The 20,041-nt window shown below is 42.6% G+C and overlaps 1 protein-coding gene across 1 annotated transcript; it reads left to right on the top strand.

Annotated features, from left to right (window-relative positions):
• Positions 1-14,101: 14,101 nt before the first annotated feature.
• Positions 14,102-14,637, top strand: LOC128054754 (ribonuclease 7-like). Its single transcript, XM_052647328.1, is given in 2 exon segments — positions 14,102-14,168; positions 14,171-14,637. Coding segments are annotated over 2 exon segments (534 nt in total).
• The last annotated feature ends 5,404 nt before the right edge of the window (positions 14,638-20,041 follow it).

Genomic DNA, 20,041 nt, shown 5'->3' with positions numbered 1-20,041 from the left:
CTTGGGTGCAATCTCAAAAACAACAGAATGATCTCTGTTCATTTCCAAGGCAAACCATTCAATATCACAGTAATTCAAGTCTATGCCCCAACCAGTAACACTGAAGAAGCTGAAGTTAAATGGTTCTATGAAGACCTATAAGACCTTCTATAACTAACAACATTTTCATTAAAGGGGACTGGAATACAAAAGTAGGAAGTCAAGAGATACTTGGAGTAACAGGCAAGTTTGGCCTTGGAGTACGGAATGAAGCAGGGCAAAGGCTGACAGAGTTTTGCCAAGAAAATGCACTGGTCATAGTAAAAACCCTCTTCCAGCAACACAAGAGAAGACTCTACACATGGACATCACCAGATAGTCAACACCAAAATCAGATTGATTATATTCTTTGCAGCCAAAGATGGCTAGAAGCTCTATATAGTCAGCAAAAACAAGACTGGGAGCTGACTGTGGCTCAGATTATGAACTCCTTATTGACAAATTCAGACTTAAATTGGAGAAAGTAGGGATAACCAGTAGATCATTCAGGTATGACCTAAATCAAATCCCTTACAATTATACAGTGGAAGTGACAAATAGATTCAAGGGATTAAATCTGATAGAGTGCCTGAAGAACTACGGACAGAGGTTCGTGACATTGTACAGGAGGCAGTGATCAAGACCATCCCCAAGAAAAAGAAATGCAAAGAGGCAAAATGGTTGTCTGTGGAAGCATTACAAGTAGCTGAGAATAGAAGAGAAGCAAAAGGCAAAGGAGAAAAGGAAAGATATAGCCACTTGAATGTAGAGTTCCAAAGAATAGCAAGGAGAGATAAGAAAGCCTTCCTCAGTGATCAATGCAAAGAAATAGAGAAAAACAGAATGGGAAAGACTAGAGATTGCTTCAAGAAAATTAGAGATACCAAAGGAACATTTCATGCAAAGATGGCCTCAATAAAGGACAGAAATGGTATGCACCTAACGGAAGTAGAAGATATTAAGAAGAGATGGCAAGAATACACAAAAGAACTGTACGAAAAAGATCTTCACTACCCAGACAACCACAATGGTGTGATTACTCACCTAGAGTCAGACATCCTGGAATGTGAAGTCAAGTGGGCCTTAGGAAACATCACTACAAAGCAAGTGGAGGTGATGGAATTCCAGTTGAACTATTTCAAATCCTAAAAGATAATGCTATTAAAGTGCTGCACTCAGTATGCCAGCAAATTTGGAAAACTCAGCAGTGGCCACAGGACTGGAAAAGGTCAGTTTTCATTCCAATGCCAAAGAAAGGCAATGCCAAAGAATGTTCAAACTACCACACAATTGCATTCATCTCACATGCTAGCAAAGTAATGCTTAAAATTATCCAAGCAGGCTTCAACAATACGTGAACTGTGAACTTCCATTGTTCAAGCTGGATTTAGAAGAGCCAGAGGAACGAGGGATCAAATTGCCAACACCTGTTGGGTCATCAAAAAAGGAAAAGAGTTCCAGAAAAACATTTACTTCTGCTTTATTGATTATGCCAAAGTCTTTGACTGTGTGGATCCCAATAAACTGTGGAAAATTCTTAAAGAGATGGGAATACCAGACCACCTGACCTGCCTCTGACAAATCTGTATGCAGGTCAAGAAGCAACAGTTAGAATTGGACGTGGAACAACAGACTGATTCCAAATTGGGAAAGGAGTATGTCAAGGTTGTATATTGTCACCCTGCTTATTAAACTTATATGCAAAGTACATCATGCGAAATGCTGGGCTGAATAAAACACAAACTGGAATCAAGATTGCCAGGAGAAATATCAATAACCTCAGATACGCAGATGACACCACCCTTATGGCATAAAATAAAGAACTAAAGAGCCTCTTGATGAAAGTGAAAGGAGAGAGTGGAAAAAGTAGGCTAAAAACTCACCATCCCAAAAACTAAGATCATGGCATTCAGTCCCATCACTTCATGGCAAATAGATGGGGAAATAATGGGAATAGTGACAGACTTTATTTTGAGGGACTCCAAAATCACTGCAGATGGTGACTGCATCTATGAAATTAAAAGATGCTCCTTGGAAGAAAAGCTATGACCAACCTAGACAGCACATTAAAAAGTAGAGACATTACTTTGCCAGCAAAGGTCCATCTAGTCAAAGCTATGGTTTTTCCAGTAGTCATGTATGGATGTGAGAGTTGGACTATAAAGAAAGCTGAGCGCCGAAGAATTGATGCTTTTGAACTGTAGTGTTGGAGAAGACTGTTGAGAGTCCTTGGACTGCAAGGAGATCAAACCAGGCCATCCTAAAGGAAATCAGTCCTGAATGTTCATTGGAAGGACTGATGCTGAAGCTGACACTCCAATACTTTGGCCACCTGATGAGAAGAACTGACTCATTTGAAAAGACCTTGATGCTGGGAAAGATTGAAGGCAGGAGGAGAAGTGGATGACAGAGGATGAGATGGTTGGATGGCATCAATGACTCAATGGACATGAGTTTGAGCAAGCTCTGGGAGTTAGTGATGGACAGGGAAGCCTGGCATGCTGCAGTCCATGAGATCGCAAAGAGTTGGATATGACTGAGCGACTGAACTGAATTGTACTCTTTATTGAAATGTTGTAAATATTTTTGGCTCAAAAGGTATATAAGGTTTTTTCCTAAAGTTATCCAGGTAATCCATTCTCTTCTACTATTTATATAACTGTCAACTAATGAAAATTTAAAAATAAAATATAAATAAAAGTAAACTATTTTTCACTGAAAATTCTTAATGAATTTTATACATAGTATAAGCTTTTGTGCTCATGCTCATGCTCAGTTGCTCAGTTGTGTTCAACTCTTTGTGATCCTTTGGACTGTAGCCTGCCAGGCTCCTCTGTGCATAGGATTCTTCAGGCAAGAATATTGCCTTCTCCAGGGGGTCATCCCTACCCAGGGATCAAACCATCGTCTCCTGCATCTCCTGCACTGCAGGCATTCTTTACCTCTGAGCTATAGGGGAAGCCAAGTATAAGCTTTTACAATCAATTATTACATTTTTCTTAAAATAATAATCATGTATTTGTATTTCCACCGACTGGTAGAATTTCAACTTTTAAAGTTCATAAGGAAAATTTCACTTCCAGTTACATTCAGGGTGCTCACCAACATTTGAAAGAGATTATTCTAATATTAACAATGAACCCAAATGACCTGACTTGTTTTCACACTAATGCATTAACTGATTAGATCTGACAGTCACCCATTCCTTCACATGATCTTGATCACAGCCAAGTTCAGGGATGCCAGGAATTATGCTGAAATAAGCACTGGGCTGTTCAGACTTTCAAAGGCCAAAGCTAAGGTCCAAAACGAATAACAGGTTTGCACCAATTACCAAGGCTGCATCTTGACACATTCTTACTTGAAGTCTGAAAAATGGGAAATGAAGACTGATTAGTTGTGAGATTTCTGTTCCGGGGAGTGGCAGCATGGAGAGGGGAGGAGGGTGTCCAGGGATGTATTGCCCAGCCTTGGGTAGATGGTTTAAAGGAAATTGTTTCACCCTGGATCTGTCTAAGGAGCAAAAATGGCATCCCATAAAGAACGTAACCCAAGAACTGGAGCTAGTGTGAGCTAACTTTCTAGGAGTGAGACTATCTGAGGTAGACTAGGTAGGAGAATTTTTGACATGACTCTAGTTGCTCCAAAGGCACCACGCTCTGAAGAAAATGACCCATAGACACTATGAAGAGGGCCAGCTGAGTCAAAGCAGAGAGAAGGGTCCTGATCTCAAGGGCATGGTGTAGGAAGAGGAAATGCCTTTGAGACTGGAAACTTTTCCTCACCTCCATTCGGATGGCCCTCTTCATAGTGTCTATGGCCCTAAGGGGTGACCTTAGAGCTACAGCAGCAGAAAACAAACCAATAACAATACTCAGGGAAGAGCCTTCTTGGCAAGAACCTTGCCTAATTTCACCACATTTCTCATGTGCTACTGCACAACTGGGCCTCCAAGAGAGCTTTGAAAACTTCAGATCCTCATTCTAAAGTCCTCCTTCTACCCCCATTCCACCTGGAAAGAGAGAAACAGCAGTCACAGCTCTTACCAGGATGTTTTCCTGTGCGGACTTCAAAGCCAGTAAGCATGGGAATATCCATGAAGCCATGGGGACATGAGAAAACATTGCTAGTGAAGCTTCAGAGGAAGTTCACAAGAGGAGAGGCAAGGAAAGATGTCTACCCATAACGGAAATATGCCCATGATGGAAAGTCCTCTTGACTTAGAGAAACTGGAATTTCCTCATCTGTGTAAAGGTCATCTACTTCAGAGTATTATGCAGATTAAATGTGATAACATACACAAAGCACTTAGTACAGTGGCTGGTGTGCAGGAAAAGTCTGAAAGATGTAATCATTTATATTTATTACTGTGATGTCAAATGTTGAGTGGCCAGATCTCTGATGGAGCAGGCCCGACTTCCGTAACAGAAGAACAAAGGACTTAAACAAAGAAGGCCGAGCTCCTCCTCAGCCTCCTCTTGTCCAAAACAATTCCTAGCAAAGAGGAGATAAGGTAAGGTTCAAGATTAGACAAAAAGGACAATATGCATTAATTTCTCTGCTCTCTCTGGAGTGAAGTGGGAGCAATGTTTTCAATTAGAGGGGTCAGAAAGCTATTGAGCATTTCTGTTAAGACTATGCAATGGGTTTTTCTCATTTCTACCATCCATGAATCCAAAGATATGGAAACAAGGCAGAGGAATTAAGGTCACTAACTTTTGAGAGTGTCCTCCTTACCAGCTCCTCTCCAAAGGTTCAATTATCTCAGAAGATGATGCAGAGAAGTTCCTAGTTACATTTCTGCTTCCCTTCCTGAGTCATCTAAACTAGTCCTTAGGTAAGCTCACTGTCCCTTCATTCCATCATGGAAGACGTCTTGTATTTTTCCCACCCTCTGATTCAGTTTCTTTTGCTAGTCTGTCTTCCATTACACAGAACTACCACCAAGGGTGGTCCACTGCTTTCCGATGGATTGTTTACATGGGAAAATATCACCATTGTTACTTTCTATGATCTTCACCTGGAAATTTAGTTGAAGTTACACATTTAAAACATAAACTGTACACCTGAAGCTAATACAACATTGTAAACCAACCATATTTTCATTATAAATAAATAAACTAGTAAACAAACTGACCTGGTGTGAATCAGTACAAATTCCTGCTTGGGCCATGGCGTTCACATCTGCATAGCTTTAGGCTCTTTCAGTTGATATTCATAAAACAATGTCATAAGATGTTGTATCCAGTGACCTCAGAGATCATCTAGTACCGCCCTCCCTATTTTGCAAATGAGAAAAATGAGACCCAGGGAACCTAAGACCCTGTGATTTAAGTAAGAACTCATGTTTCCTGAACCAGTCCAATGACATTTCCAAAGTGTTATTCCAGTTAAGGCTCCCAAATGGATCTCAGACATCTTCCAAGGTCAAACTCCCAATACATGACTGGCAAATCAGCAAATGGACAGGTTCCCAGACTGAGACAAAAGCATGTTCATCCAAAACAGACTGTTCAGTGTCCATGATCCTGAGGTGTTTGCCTTTCTGCTGTTCACCTGTGGACTACATCCCCTTCACCTGAATGCTTACATTGTATCAATGAGATGGAAAAAACAAAACAGCACCCAAGAACTTGATGGTAAACTCGTCAAGCATATCCCTGGGCCATGCCTGTTGGAGACATAAATAAGGGCACACAGTAAGAACAAAGGTCTTTACTCTTCACTTGCTATTTGGGGCCCAGGTGAAAGCATTGCAGAGATCCCATTGGGTGGATCTACAGATGGGCCTGAAACATCCAAAATATTTTATCTTTGGTAAGGGTTATCATTCTCTACCCTCAAGGTTGGCACATCCAGGGCTGGGTTTTCATGGTCAACTAGAGCCCCCAGAGCAATGTTTCTCAGACTTTTCCCTGAAGTGCTAGTAATGGCAGAGGAGAATTAATTAAACACTAAGACATGTCCAGCAGGCATGAGCTTTCTCTAAAGCCTTTTTCTTTCACTGAATTAATATTTATAAAATAGCCACATGCACAGATGTTTTATATCTTAGAATTTAATTTGTGATAGTAATGAATCAATGTTAATTTCCTGGTTTTGGTGCCTATGCTGTGGTTATGTAGGCAGGCATACTTGTAATTAGGAAATGTTCATTTTGGTATGAAGGGGCAATGGAGCATTTGATCTGTAACTTAGTCCCAAATAGTTCAGAAACATTCATAAAATTTAGGAAATTGGGGTGAAGTATATAGGGGAGCTCGGTGTACTATTCCTAAAACATATATAAATTTGAAATTATGTCAAAGCAGAAACATTTGAAAATTATTTTTTAAATAATTGATTTCAATGTTTCAATAAACCCTATCATCGTTTTATTTTGTGTAAAAAACAATGCTTCAAATTACTTCCTTTCCCCTCCAAAATAGTTTTGGTAAAGTTGGGAAAGAAGACATTTATCTCATGGCTTTGTGTGCACTTTGTGCATATCTGCATTCAACCTAGACTAGGATACACTCGCCTTAATGAGGTTCTCTTTAATTCGCTCTCTGTGGACTGTGCCTCTGACCAATATTTCTCTTAAAGAACTGTTTCATTTTGGCTTGTTCTTTAACTGCATACTGCAGTCCTGTATTATTTAGAGTATTACTAACTCATGCCTTTTTCCCCTTAATTTTGAAAATAGAATTAAAAAAAAAAACAATTTGTGCTGCTATTTTAAAACTACAAGCCAAAATTCAGAACATTTTTGAGTAATAGGGAGTAAATGCCCACCTTTCACTCATTTTCTAAAAATTTCACTAAAAAAATTTTAAATATAGCCCAAATATCATTTACCAATGTTTATTCATACTTTAAAAGGGACTCATATTTGGTTCTGATTTGTTTTTCATTCTTCCCCTCAAGGCTTACAATTTTTAGAAATTTCTTTATGTGTGAATCACAATGAGAATGAAAAACAAAAGCCTTATCAAGGGAAAAATAAGAACTGGAAGATATGATAACCACAGAGCCAGAGCAGTAGGAAGGTTGCTGCTGCTGCTGCTGCTAAGTCGCTTCAGTCGTGCCCTACTCTGTGTGACCCCATAGACAGTGGCCCACCAGGCTCTGCCGTCCCTGGGATTCTCCAGGCAAGAACACTGGAGTGGGTTGCCATTTCCTTCTCCGATGCATGAAACTGAAAAGTGAAAGTGAAGTCACTGAGTCGTGTCCAACCTAAAAATGAGAAAATAAACAAACAGCACTTGAAACTGGGACCTAGACCCCCTCAAGTTAAGTGTTCACTCAGACTGTTTTTATCATTGTCATCATCACCCATGGGAGGTCTGAATACTGAACACAGGCTTGAAGTATGTCAAAAGCCACAAAACACATGCAAGGGGAAACACAGACCCCCAGGCTTGTTGGACTGAAGACCACATCCTCTCCTGCTTGAGGACAGATCCTACAGAAAGAAACAAAGGGAGACAGCCCACCCAAAGAAGCACGATCATGGCGGACTGGACACCCTGAAAAGGCCCCAAAGAGCTTCACAGTAAAGAAAAATGAAGCTGGTAAGAAAGTGGGTGAGCCACTGGGGGCAGAGATTTCCCGTGATAGCACTCTGAGGCTCAAAGTTTAGAAACCAGAATCTAGGACATCTTATAGCCATGGGTCTTCTCTTCCAATTCTCTTGGAGGAGAATCCTTCTTGGAGAGATTCCTTGTCAAAGTTTCTGGTAAGCTCCTGCCTCAGCCTGAGACCAACCCAGCTCCTATATCTAGCCTGGCTGTAGACTCAGTACCAAGACCATGAGTCCCAGCAAGCAGGGCAAGGAGGACATTCAGAGAGTCGGGGGCTAGGTAGCCCTACGGTCCTTCAGTGATACCCTGGAGCAGGGTGCTGCCCTTCAGGCTTCTCATCCTTCTAGCTTCCCTCTGGGTTTTTCCAGCCTGAGCTTGCATCTACCCAGCTTCCTGGACTTTCATTCTGTTTGCATTTTTCTCTTTCCTCCCTCTTCCCTCTCTCCTGAGGATATCTTTATATATATATATTTACAAAGTAATTGAGGAGCTGAATATTCACAATCTCAGTCTCCTTTCTGAATTAGAAGCGCAATAGTGTTTCACAGCAGAGCTGTGGGGCGTCAGGGCATCCATCTGCAAGGCATCCACGGTCAGGACGTCCATCATCAGGAGTAAGTGCAGCTTCCAGTCACCTGTCCTGGCCCCACGTGGTAATCATAGATGTGTGAGCCGTTTGGCAGAAAGTTAGCTGAGAATCTTCCATACTGTGCCCAGAGAACCTGAACACTATCAGCAACCACCTGCCTCCTGAAGTTAATGTTATACCTTCATTCAGCTTGCCTCTTGGTGAATTTTACCTCAGGGCATCTGCACCCCAGCCTGCCTCATCCTTGGCACCTATGTAAAACAGTCAGCAACAGCTCCTCTCACGCATAGTCAGGAGTAACTTAGCCAAGCAAATGAAGCTTCCCGCTGGTTACTCAAGCTGAGCATGTCCTCAGAGACCTCTATGAACAGATCCCACCAAGGCCCTCTACTGAGGTGCCAAGAATCGGTTCTGGGCAATCTCACACAAGATCCAAGCAGAGGACCAGAAAATGTACATACAGCCCACTCTCCACTTAGCCACTTGCAGCCATTTGTAGTGGTCCCGGCCACTCCTACACCAGTCCTGCTCCTCCAGAACCCCCTTCTTCCTGAAGAGGCTGCCCCTTGCCTCCAGGGTAAAGCCTGACAACCCAACCGAAGGTAGCATTTGTAGCTCAAAGCCTATCTCAGGCCAGCAACCCAGATAGACTTTTCTGGCCCCCTCACCCACACCTCCTCAGTTCAGTTTAGTTCAGTCGCTCAGTTATGTCCGACTCTTTGTGACCACATGGACTGCAGTATGCCAAGCCTCCTTGTCCATCACCAGCTCCCACCTCCCGGAGCTTACTCAAACTCATGTCCATTGAGTCGGTGATGCCATCCAACCATCTTATCCTCTGTCTTCCCCTTCTCCTCCTGCCTTCATTCATTCCCACCATCAGGGTCTTTTCAAATGAGTCAGCTCTTCACACCTCCTAGGCTATGCTGAAAAAACTGGTCTCTACAGGATCAGTGCTTACTCTCCACTCGCCCTCTTGGAGCTACCTTTGGGGTCTTCCTGCAGGATCTCTTTTCACATTCTAGTCTGGCCACTAGCACTCTGATGCTTCCTCTTGTTTCACAGAGTCTTTTAGAAATTATTCTTTTTAGAAAATATTTAGAAATTATTATGCTTTTTAGAAATTACTCAACTGAAACTCTTTAGGCTACAAATGATGAGGAGACTAAGAGGACAAGAGTGGCGATTCAGTTCAGCACACAGTTACTGAGTATCCCTCTGAGCTATCCCGGCTTTATGGAGATTGAGAAGCATGAAAGGAGCTGATTTCTGCCCACGAGTTCACCGTCTAGTTGGGAAGCCTGGATACACACATCAGAGTCAAATAACAGAACAAGGCAGTACCTGATTGAACATCTAAGTGAGTGGTACCAGGAGTTAATGCTGAAGGAGGTGTGTTCAGCAAAGAGTCACCCCAGGTAGAGTTGTACAGGAAGGTTCAAGCACAAGCTTGGGGGACCAAGCTGAGCACTGAAGGATGGATAATAGTTGAGGGAGAACCTTTAGGGAAGAGGAAAAAAAAAAGCAGAAATAAAGTCACAATCTATCAGTCACACAGTAACTGTCAGCCCATAAGGTAACTATCAGAAAGCAGTGTGGGGACTTCCCGCACTGGGACAGGAATCTGCCTGCCAATGCAGGGGACAAGGGTTCCACACCTGGTCCAGGAAGATCCCACATGCCACAGAGAAACTAAGTCCGCGTGCCACAAGCATTGCAGCTACTGAAGCCCGTGGGCCGAGAGCCTGTGCTCTGCAACGAAAGATGCCACTGCAATGAGAAGCCCACGCGCAGCAAAGAAGACTCAATGCAACAGAAAATAAAATAAGGAAATAAGAGGAAATAAGTATCCCTCCGAGCTAGCTACATGCCCAGCTCTGTGGAGACTGAGAAGCCTGAAAGGACCTGATTTCTGTCCCACAAGTTCATCATCTAGTTGGGAAGACTGAATACACATGCAAGAGTCAAATAATAGAACAAGGTAGTACCTGATTGAGCATCCAAATGAGTGGTACCAGGAAATGCAGGAAATAATAGATTCAAAGAGCACATTTATAAAAGTAAAACAGCAGCGTGGTGAGGAGGGAACAACACACCACTGGAGCCAGGGCTCCCTCCTTTTCTGTCCTAGGCCTGCCACTGAACACATCTGTGAACTTAGCCTCTCCAAGCCTCAGTTTCCTTTTGTATAAAATGGAAAAAATAACATGCAACACATAGTCAGTTCAGTTCAGTCTCTCAGTCGTGTCTGACTCTTTGCGACCCCATGAATTGCAGCATGCCAGGCCTCCCTCGCGATGGACATCACCAACTCCCAACACCCAAACTCATGTCCATCAAGTCGGTGATGCCATCCAGCCATCTCATCCTCTGTCATCCCCTTCTCCTCCTGCCCTCAATCCCTCCCAGCATCAGAGTCCTTTCCAATGAGTCAACTCTTTGCATGAGGTGGCCAAAGTATTGGAGTTTCAGCTTTAGCATCATTCCTTCCAAAGAAATCCCAGGACTGATCTCCTTTAGAATGGACTGGTTGGATCTCCTTGCAGTCCAAGGGACTCTCAAGAGTCTTCTCCAACACCACAGTTCAAAAGCATCAATTCTTCAGCACTCAGCTTTCTTCACAGTCCAACTCTCACATCCATACATGACTACTGAAAAAACCATAGCCTTGACTAGACGGACCTTTGTTGGCAAAGTAATATCTCTGCTTTTGAATATGCTGTCTAGGTTGGTCATAACTTTCCTTCCAAGGAGTAAGCGTCTTTTAATTTCATGGCTGCAATCACCATCTGCAGTGATTTTGGAGCCCCAAAAAATAGTCTGACTCTGTTTTCACTGTTTTCCCATCATACTATTTTTCAAATTGAATTGTACATAAAGCACAAGACCTTGGCACACAGTGAGCACTTTTTAAAAAAAAAAATTTGGCCATACACTGCAGCATGCAGAATCTTAGTTCCCCAACCAGGGATCAAACCACCTGCAGTGGAAGTGTAGACTTAACCACTGGACCACCAGGGAAGTCCGCAAGCACTTTTAAATGATAGCTGTAATCCTTAACAGAATACCTAGCACTGTGCCAAGCACATGCTATATCTTCACGGAACGGTGGTTAGTGTACACTTAAAATAAATAAATAAAGCAATGTAGTGTGTATCATCCAGGCTGCCTTTAGGAAAGCAGTAAATGATACACTCAAGGCAACTAGCTCTAGAACATCAAGGGCTCTGTTTAATATCCCCATACCACACTAGGCATTTTAACATTTCCTCATGCCACATTGAATATATAAAATGTATGCTCCTTATTCAATATCATTCTTGCAGAAATGTATCTGAAATGATTTTTAAAGTTTTACTTCTGAAATTATTTGACTCCAAGTAACTTGGGATTGGCACTTCTTCTCCAATCACAGTGTTGAGAATTCCAGTAAAAGGACAGAAAAAAAAAAAAAATCTAACCTAAAACTGTTTTCCAAAGTAATAGACTTCTTATGGGTGCCAGATTCCAAAATAAGTGAAATCAACTTTATGTTACTGTGGTAGCAGGTAAGTAAATATTTTAAATTTGATTTTGTAGTTGACTTTTCCTATATTGGAGCCAATATATTTTTTTTCCTAGTCTCAAATATTGTAGGCCCTTGTAAACCTCCCAGACCCTAGGCGCTGGGCTTTTAGTGCTTAATGGATAAAACAGCCCTGAGACTGTGACCACCAGGAAGACTTTTGCTGAATAACTAGGATGAAACACACAATTAAAGGAACCCTTTCCTCAGACCTCCCTGAGTGGGACTGGCCAGTTGCACAGTCAGTACCTACTTGAGGAAAGCATGTTTGCAACTTAACTAGATTCAGAGTTTGCGAAGTCCATGGTCAGTCACTTGGTTGGCATGAAATGTTCCTGCCAACCCTTGGCTCCTGCTGCCATCCCTACCCTCTCACACAAAAAGCCCAGAGGCTTGGGTCTGCAACAGGTAATGAACAATCACATGGCAATCCAACCATCCCAGTGGGAAAGGCTCAGCTGACAGCCTGCAAAAGGGAAATATCTATATTGGGTTGGCCAAAAAATTAGTTAGAGATTTTCTGTAACATCTTATGGAAAAAACAAACAAAATGAACTTTTTGAACAACTCAATATATTTTCTCTCTGAGGCCCGAATCAACTGTTTGCTGGATAATGCTCTACTGGGATCAAAAAGCAGTGTTTCGTTAGCTTTGTGGGGAGAAGTGCAGGAGAAGGGTGAGCTCGGTTGATGAACCAGGCTCCACCTTGAAGACAGAAAGGAAAACATCTCCAGTGTTTCTCATCTGGCAATGCAGATCATAGGAGTCTAAGTGTTTTTTGCCACTTTGCAGAGCTTTTTATCTCAAAGGCAGTGAAGTCACACAGAAGTCATGGTAGGGCTCAACACACCAGCACAGACCCGAGAGGCTACAGCTAAAGCAAGATCCCTCACTTCAATCATTTGCTCCCTCCCTTGATAATTGCTGTAATACTGCCAGTATTATCATTTACTAAATTTATATTTATATGCATTTAGTTCAAAGAGTTCTTTGAATATGAAACTGTGTAACATCATATTTCAAAGAATACTAGAGTGTCACTGGATAAATAGAAGTAAAAATAAAGAATGTCATCAAATCGTTTAAAATTCTGGTGATCTTCCCTGGTGGTCCAGTGGTTGAGAATCTGCCTTCCAAGCAGAGAATGTGGGTTCGATTCCTGGTCAGGGAATTAAGATCCCACGTGCCATGGGGCAACTAAGCCCACTGCTCCACAAAAGAAGCCTGCATGCTGAAACAAACCCAGTGCAGCCAAAAAAAAAATGTTTAAGTTCTATCCAGATACTGTTTTCAGTTGAAGGCTCAGCCTGAGATCTGTTGTCTGTACTGAAAAGTGGGTAGAAACAAAGGCTTTACATTCTTGTCCTAATAGGAGACTTTCTCTTAAATGTCATCAGGAGGATTAGAAGAGAATTATCAAAGGCAATGGTCATGTTTCACTTAAACCACAAACAGACACACTCACTCGGCCCTGTCTCTGTGGGAAACACGTTCTCCTTCCCTTTTCAGCCTGGTACTAGACGAAAGGGATGGGCTGAAAGTTATCCCAGCTCTGACACTCAATTGGTGGCCTTGGGAAGGGCACTTGCTCTTTCAGGCCCTCCAGTTCTTTCTTCTGTAAAGCAGAGTTGATTGAGATGATCTTGAAGAAACTCTTCTGCTCTGATTCTGTCATTCCAAAACTTTCTCCACTTAGGGCGATATGTCAGTCCCAGAAAGAACCCAATTCACAGAATCCTGCTTGGCTGGCTGGAACACTGAGAGTGACTGTTTTTCTAGCTTCAGTGAGAAACTGGACCACAGAGCAGAGAGGAATTAGTCTGACACCACAACCTTAATATTGATTTTCAGGAATGTCTGAGCCAGCCTGGAAGAGCAAGGTATGGACCCTTGACCTACTTTCTTCCAAGACTGGTTTCCTTTTGTGGTCTGATTTCTCAGAGTTTCAAACCAGGAACATGGGAATGTGGAAAGAATAGGGGCTTTGGAAGCTGAGAAGCATCGATTCAAAGCCTGGAACACTCCCTAGCTGTGTGATGATGGGCAATTTCCTCAACTTTTCTGAGCTTCAGTTTGCTTGCTTATTAAAAATTAAAAAAAAGAAAGAGTTCATACCTCATAAAACTCTTATGAAGGAAAAATTGAATATGTATTTATGGGGGGCATAAAATGTATCATTAAATAAAATGTATCTGCTGGGACTGAACAATTAAATGCCAGTAGTGTTTTTAAATATCTGAGGCTGTAGGAACCCTGCAATAATTGATTTACAGTATGAAATTTTTAGAAGGGCTAGCAGGGCACCCCCATGGTGACCTAGTCACCCACCTCCCATCTCTTCTGTGTCCCTGTGCCCCCTGGGAGCAATGGCGCCAGCCAGAGCAGGATTCTGCCCTCTGCTGCTGCTCCTGCTGCTGGGGCTGTGGGTGGCCAAGGACCAGTCAGCGCCAAGCCCGGGAACATGACCCCAGCTCAGTGGTTTGAAACTCAGCATGTGCAACCCAGACCTCAAGGATGCAGCACTGCAATACACAAAATCAACAAGTTCTCTAAGCACTGCAAAGACTTCAGCACCTTTCTGCATGAATCCATCTACTGCATGGTCATCACCTGTCAGACCCCCAACATAGCCTGCAAGAATGGTCATAAAAACTGCCACCAGAGCCAAAAGCCTATATCCCTGACTACGTGTGAGCTCCTCTCAGGAAGGTGTCCAGACTACAGGAACAAGGAGAAGCAACTGGAGGCATTCTTCATCATAGCCTGGGACCTGCCACAACAGAAGGATGACCTGAGGTACCAGCTGGTCCTGCGCTTTTGGATAATGTTGTCTAAGGCCAAGTGTTCCCCTCACCCCAAGCTCTGCAGACTCCTGACACTGTGGCTGCCTTTTCTCCCTTGAGTTCTTCACTAATCCTCACCCTTTTTGCAAATACCACTTCTCTCCCACGCAGCCAACTTCACATACTCTTAATTCCTTACGGGGTTTTGTGGATGCTCCAAATGATGAGGGAAGAGAGGTGATTCTCCTTAACCCTTCACTGCTGCTTACGTTGTTTTCTGAGTGTGGATGCCCTGTGGCTCTTCAGGCACTAAGGCTGTTGGCATGGGTGGATCCAGGTTTTGTGGGGCTTATGGCACATGCAATTTTAGAGACCATCTTAAAGAAGAAGAACACAAAATTACAAATGCAAAGTAAAGTCAGGACCTTGGTAGAGCTGTGGTTGGACCATTCAGAGGGAACCCCAGGGGAGATCATTCAAGGAAGGAGGCTAGGAGAGTCTGTGCCTTGTTCACTGTACTGGGCAAAGGAATGTGTCTGACTTTGCTACAATGAAAAACCCTTCTTATCCTGATCGAGTGTGTGCATTACTGTCCAGGGGAAGCATGGAGGTTTGGAAACGCCTCTTTATCTCCGTGAAGCTTCAGCATCATGTACCCTGCAGGCAGAAGAGACGGCAGCACCCTGAGCAGGCTCAGGCTCGAAGGAGCAGTCAGTCTGGGGGGCTCTGCCTTCCACCCCCTTAAAAACTGCCTGGTGGTCCCATGTCACATGAAGGGGAGGATGGCAGGGAAGGGCAGGCTGAGCCTCAGGATAGCAGTCAGACCTAAGGTGGGACCCCTTGTTTATGTTCAAGACCTGACTTCATGCCTCACTGTTATGACCCAGAGCAGGAATCTCGGATCTTTGAAGTGAACTTCCCTCCCTTGGAAATTTCAGAACCAGGACCTTCTAAAAATCTTGATCTGGTTCTAATCAGTGCTTCTCTAATTTCCACGGTGAAGGATCAGTTTTGTACGCAAAATCCGCCACAGATCAGCACTTTCATAAAATACAATAAAATGAATTACTGGAAAAATGAAATAGAATATGCAGATATAGAAAACACAAGGTCGAATTTTTTTATAATCAAATTCAGTGAACATAAAAGTGGTGTATCAGATTGGGATAAAAGTTTCTCAATGCTGCCTTTCAATTTCTATACTTACGATAGATACACAGAGGAAAATACTATATACATATACACATATAAATTAAACACCAGCATAAGACATACACGCCCATACATATATACATATACATGGGCACGTACTCACACATGTGCACGTGTGCACACAACACACACACTCAACAGTAAGGCGACACCGTCCTTCGCTCGGCTGATTGTGCCTCGCGCATACTGCTTCCTTTCCATACTTGGAAAGAGACTTTCCTACACCAACTAGAGCTCATAATAAGGAAAGCATGATTGGCGAAACATGAAGTGGCAAGAAAAGCAGAAAATCCAAAAATTCTGACTCCCAGCCCCCATCCCTGCTACCTAGAAAGAGATCTAAAGCAGAGCTCCTTGCTACCTACCACACCCACACTATCTTACCCAAATATAGCTTTCCCCACAGCACCCAGACAGCCTTCCCACATCACACTCTGCCCATTGCCACCACTATTGCACCCACCCTGTGCTTCTGACCAAGGAAGATATACTGGAAATGAGAGGAAAACAACATCCTTCTACTCCTCCGTCTTTGCCCGGGTGTTGTGGGCAGGCTTCGCTTCCTCTGTCTGCACCTTAAATGATGGTGTTTCTCAGGCTCCTATTCTTAGCTCTCTTTTCCTCTCACACTGAACTCTCTTGAATGACTTGATACAGTCCCATAGCTTCAACTGCCACTTATCTGCTCCCAAAAGCATCTCTCCGGCCCTGTCTCCCAAGTTCCAGGCACATCTCATCTCAGCACCTTGCAGACATCATTAAAAAAAACACTCAGAGCTGGGCTCAGATCTGCCTGGCTGCCAAACTTGCCCCTCCTCCTGGCATCTCTCAGCCTTGGTGAGGGGAAACATCAGAGCCAGTCAGTCAAAGTCTTAATCTAAGAGACACCGGTGTCTACACATTCTTTTTCTGTTTGCTGGGGTCGCCAGTAACTCCTCATCTATCCCATGCTTGCCTGCTAACTTGTCTCAGTCATGTCTGACTCTTTAAGACCCCAATGGACTATAGCCTCCAGGTTCCCAGGTTCCACTGTCCAGGGGATTTCCCAGGCAAGAATACTGGAGTGTGTTGCCATTTCCTTCTCCAGAATATCTTCCCCACCTAGGGATCAAACCCACATCTCTCTCTTACATCTTCCGCTTGGCAATTGGGTTCTTTACCACTAGCGCCACCTGAGACCACCCAGGTAATCCCAGGTATTACCTTAAGAGGGCGCACAAGTTCTTGGATTTTCTTTTTTCCAACTATAAGTTCCTAAGATTGGTCCAACAGACATAATGATTTTGGAGGCGGCTGTGATTTGAAGCTAAGCAAACACACGTAAGTGGTTGCAATCAAGGATTTACTGTCTAGCTACAGAGGGAAGAAAAAATAATACCTCTAGGACTCTATCGAACAGTAACAGAGTAGGAACTTCCCCGGTGGTCCACCGGTTAAGACTCCACCTCCCAATGCAAGAGGTGCAGGTTCAATCCCTGGTGGTGGAACCCTACATGCCAAGGGGTGGGGCCAAAAAGTTAAGAAAAAAAAAAAGCAGCAATAGAAGAGTATAATGAATCAAGTGGATTCTGTAACATTTCTCTCCCACCTCCCCCAGGGTTTCATTCGTCCTAACCTATAGGTTAGATTCTCTGTTCTCTGTTAAATGCTAATATTCCTGACACATGTCTCTCACATAACATTAGGTCTGTAATTAGAGTCAGGCAACACCAGGAGAAATCAAACCACTGTATATATGTAAGAGCTGTGGCTCCAGAAGCTGGCAAGAGTGTGGAACAAATTCAGAATAGAATGGATCTTTAAATAGACTAATTATATCCAAACAAGTAATGTAGCAGCTTGGGTAGGAGTTTCTGACTTCCGTGTGTAGGTTGAAGAATTAGATGCAGTGTAACTTGAATCCAGGGGCCATGGATCATGAACCTGGCCCATTCAGAGACTAATGACAGAATACAGGGCCCACTGGGGCAGTTGGGGGCCTGAGAAGGGCCACTCAAAAGCCTTGGGACCAAATCTCTGCTGGTTACATTCTCTGAGAACAGATTTCCAAAAAGTCAACTCAGAAAGGCACTCCCCAGATATTTAGGATGACATAATTATTTCCTGGTCGGTAAGTTTGCTTTACTATCCATAAAATTGTAAGAATAGAAATATTTACGCAAATCAAGTACATGGCGTTAGTGTGTTTGTATTAAAGACTTCCTGTGTATTTTGTATTTTAAGTATTTACAGTGTTTAAGAGAATCTAGCCTGTTACAGTAACAAATTGGTTTTGCTATTTTAAACGTGTAATTAGTTTAGATCTGTGGTTTGAAATAGAATTTTCCTTTATTTTTTTCTTCAAGTTAAAAAAACAATTTTTATGTTTATTTATTTATTTGGTTGCATTGGGTCTTTAGTTGTGGCGTGCAGGATCTTTGTTCCAGTGTGAAGGCTCCTCTAGGTGTGCGAGCTCCAGAGAGCGCAGGCTCAGTAGTTGTGGCACACAGGCTTCTGCGTTGGAAGGTGAATTCTTAACCACTGGTCCACCAGAGAAGTCCCCAGTTTTTTTTTTGTACTAAAGTATAGTTGATTTACAGTGTTGTGCTGATCTCCACTGTACAGCAAAGTAACTCAGTTATATATATATATATGTACACATCCTTTTTATGTATAGAATTTCCCTTTAAAACTAGTTTGGGGACATTTAAAAAACTTAGGAATTTAATCACTATATTCATAAATTGTCAGATTTCTAAGAATTTTTTTTAGGTATTCAGGAATGTGTGGTTGGTTAGCTCAGGTAACCAAATCACTTTGTAAGGACATGGAATATGTTAAACTTATAAAGTATACTTTTAAGTGTTTAAAGGAGTCATTAACTACATTTATAAATGGTACCAAACAGTTCATTAAGTACAATCATTTAAAGTGATTATTAAAATATACTTGTTTGCAAGTTGAACATAAAAACTTAAGGAAGAACTGAGCTTCTGATTTGCATCTTTAACATAGGGAACAAAATTTCAAAAAGCCAAAGTAGCCCTCTACATGCTTTTTTCTGGCACAAAAAGGACATTTGAAAAATTCACACCGCCACTGCAAGACTGGTCCATTTTCTGGACTGCTTTCATCTACCCAGTACAGAGCAGATTGGGCGATTATATATCCTGCTCTTCCCGTGTTTTCTCGTTTTACTAAGCTTTTAGAAGGGAGAATGGCTCTGCTGATGGAATAGCAGAGGCCGGGCTCAAGGCACAGAGCTGGCAGGGACTGACTCCAAAATTGTCTCCTCAGCGCCCTCCTTTCTCTCCATTGTTCCGCCTCCAGATGGGTCACTCTGCATTCTGGAGGAAGTGAGAAAGGGGAGCAGGGCTTCCCTGAGGCCACTGCGGCGGTGGCAGACAAATTCAGCTGAATACATAAAAGTAAAACTCAGAGACTATATAGCTGAGTCTCCATCCTCAATAGGGATTTTTCCTCCCTGGCCAAATTTGGAATTTTGAGACTACATATTTCCAAGTAAAATGGCTTTTTAAAAACAACAGATTGTTAAGCAAATGTTTCCTTCAATAAATCAGGCTGCTTGCCTGGAAATGTGTGTGTGTGTGTAAACACATGTGTTCATGGTGAGGAGGAGAAGTTATGTTAGTGGGATTAGGAGTGCTGTATTCTACCAGTTACAGATTCTGTGGGGACCAGAATGCCTGGTGTGAAGTACAAATATTTTTTAGTAGAAATAAAAAACAAGACAATGTCGGGACTTCCCTAGTGATCTAGTGGTTAAGAATTCACCTTGCAATGCAGGGTACACAGGTTCTATCTCTAGTCTGGGAACTAAGATCCCACATGCCAAGTAGTAACTAAGCCTGCTGCAAGCTGCAACTACTGAGCCCAGGCATCACGCCGGGAGAGCCCATGTGCTGCAACTAAGACCTGATGCAGCCAAATTAATTAATTAATTAACTAACTAACTAAAAACAACAACAGTATAATGTAACAATTACTTGCAATCAGTCACTTGGGTACTGGGTGCATTTGGCTTGGGCTTTTTTTTTTTTTTTAATTTTATTGGAGTATAGTTGATTTACAACATTGTGTTAGTTCCAGGTGTACAGCAGAGTGATTCAGTAATACATATACATATATTCATTCTTTTCCAGCTTCTTTTCCTATATAAATTATTACACAGTATTGAGTAGAGTTTCCTGTGCTGTTAAGTAGGTCCTTGTTGGTTTTGTATTTTATTGATATGTATAGCAGTGTGTGTGTTAGACCCACGGCTTGGGAGCTGTTGGATGCATGGCATAGTGTATTAAAAGGTTTGTAAAA

The sequence above is a fragment of the Budorcas taxicolor genome, chromosome 10 (assembly GCF_023091745.1).
Source record: "Budorcas taxicolor isolate Tak-1 chromosome 10, Takin1.1, whole genome shotgun sequence".
NCBI classification, from domain to species: domain Eukaryota; kingdom Metazoa; phylum Chordata; class Mammalia; order Artiodactyla; family Bovidae; genus Budorcas; species Budorcas taxicolor.
Note: the sequence above shows the minus strand (reverse complement) of the source record. Positions and strands in the feature narration are given on the sequence as shown.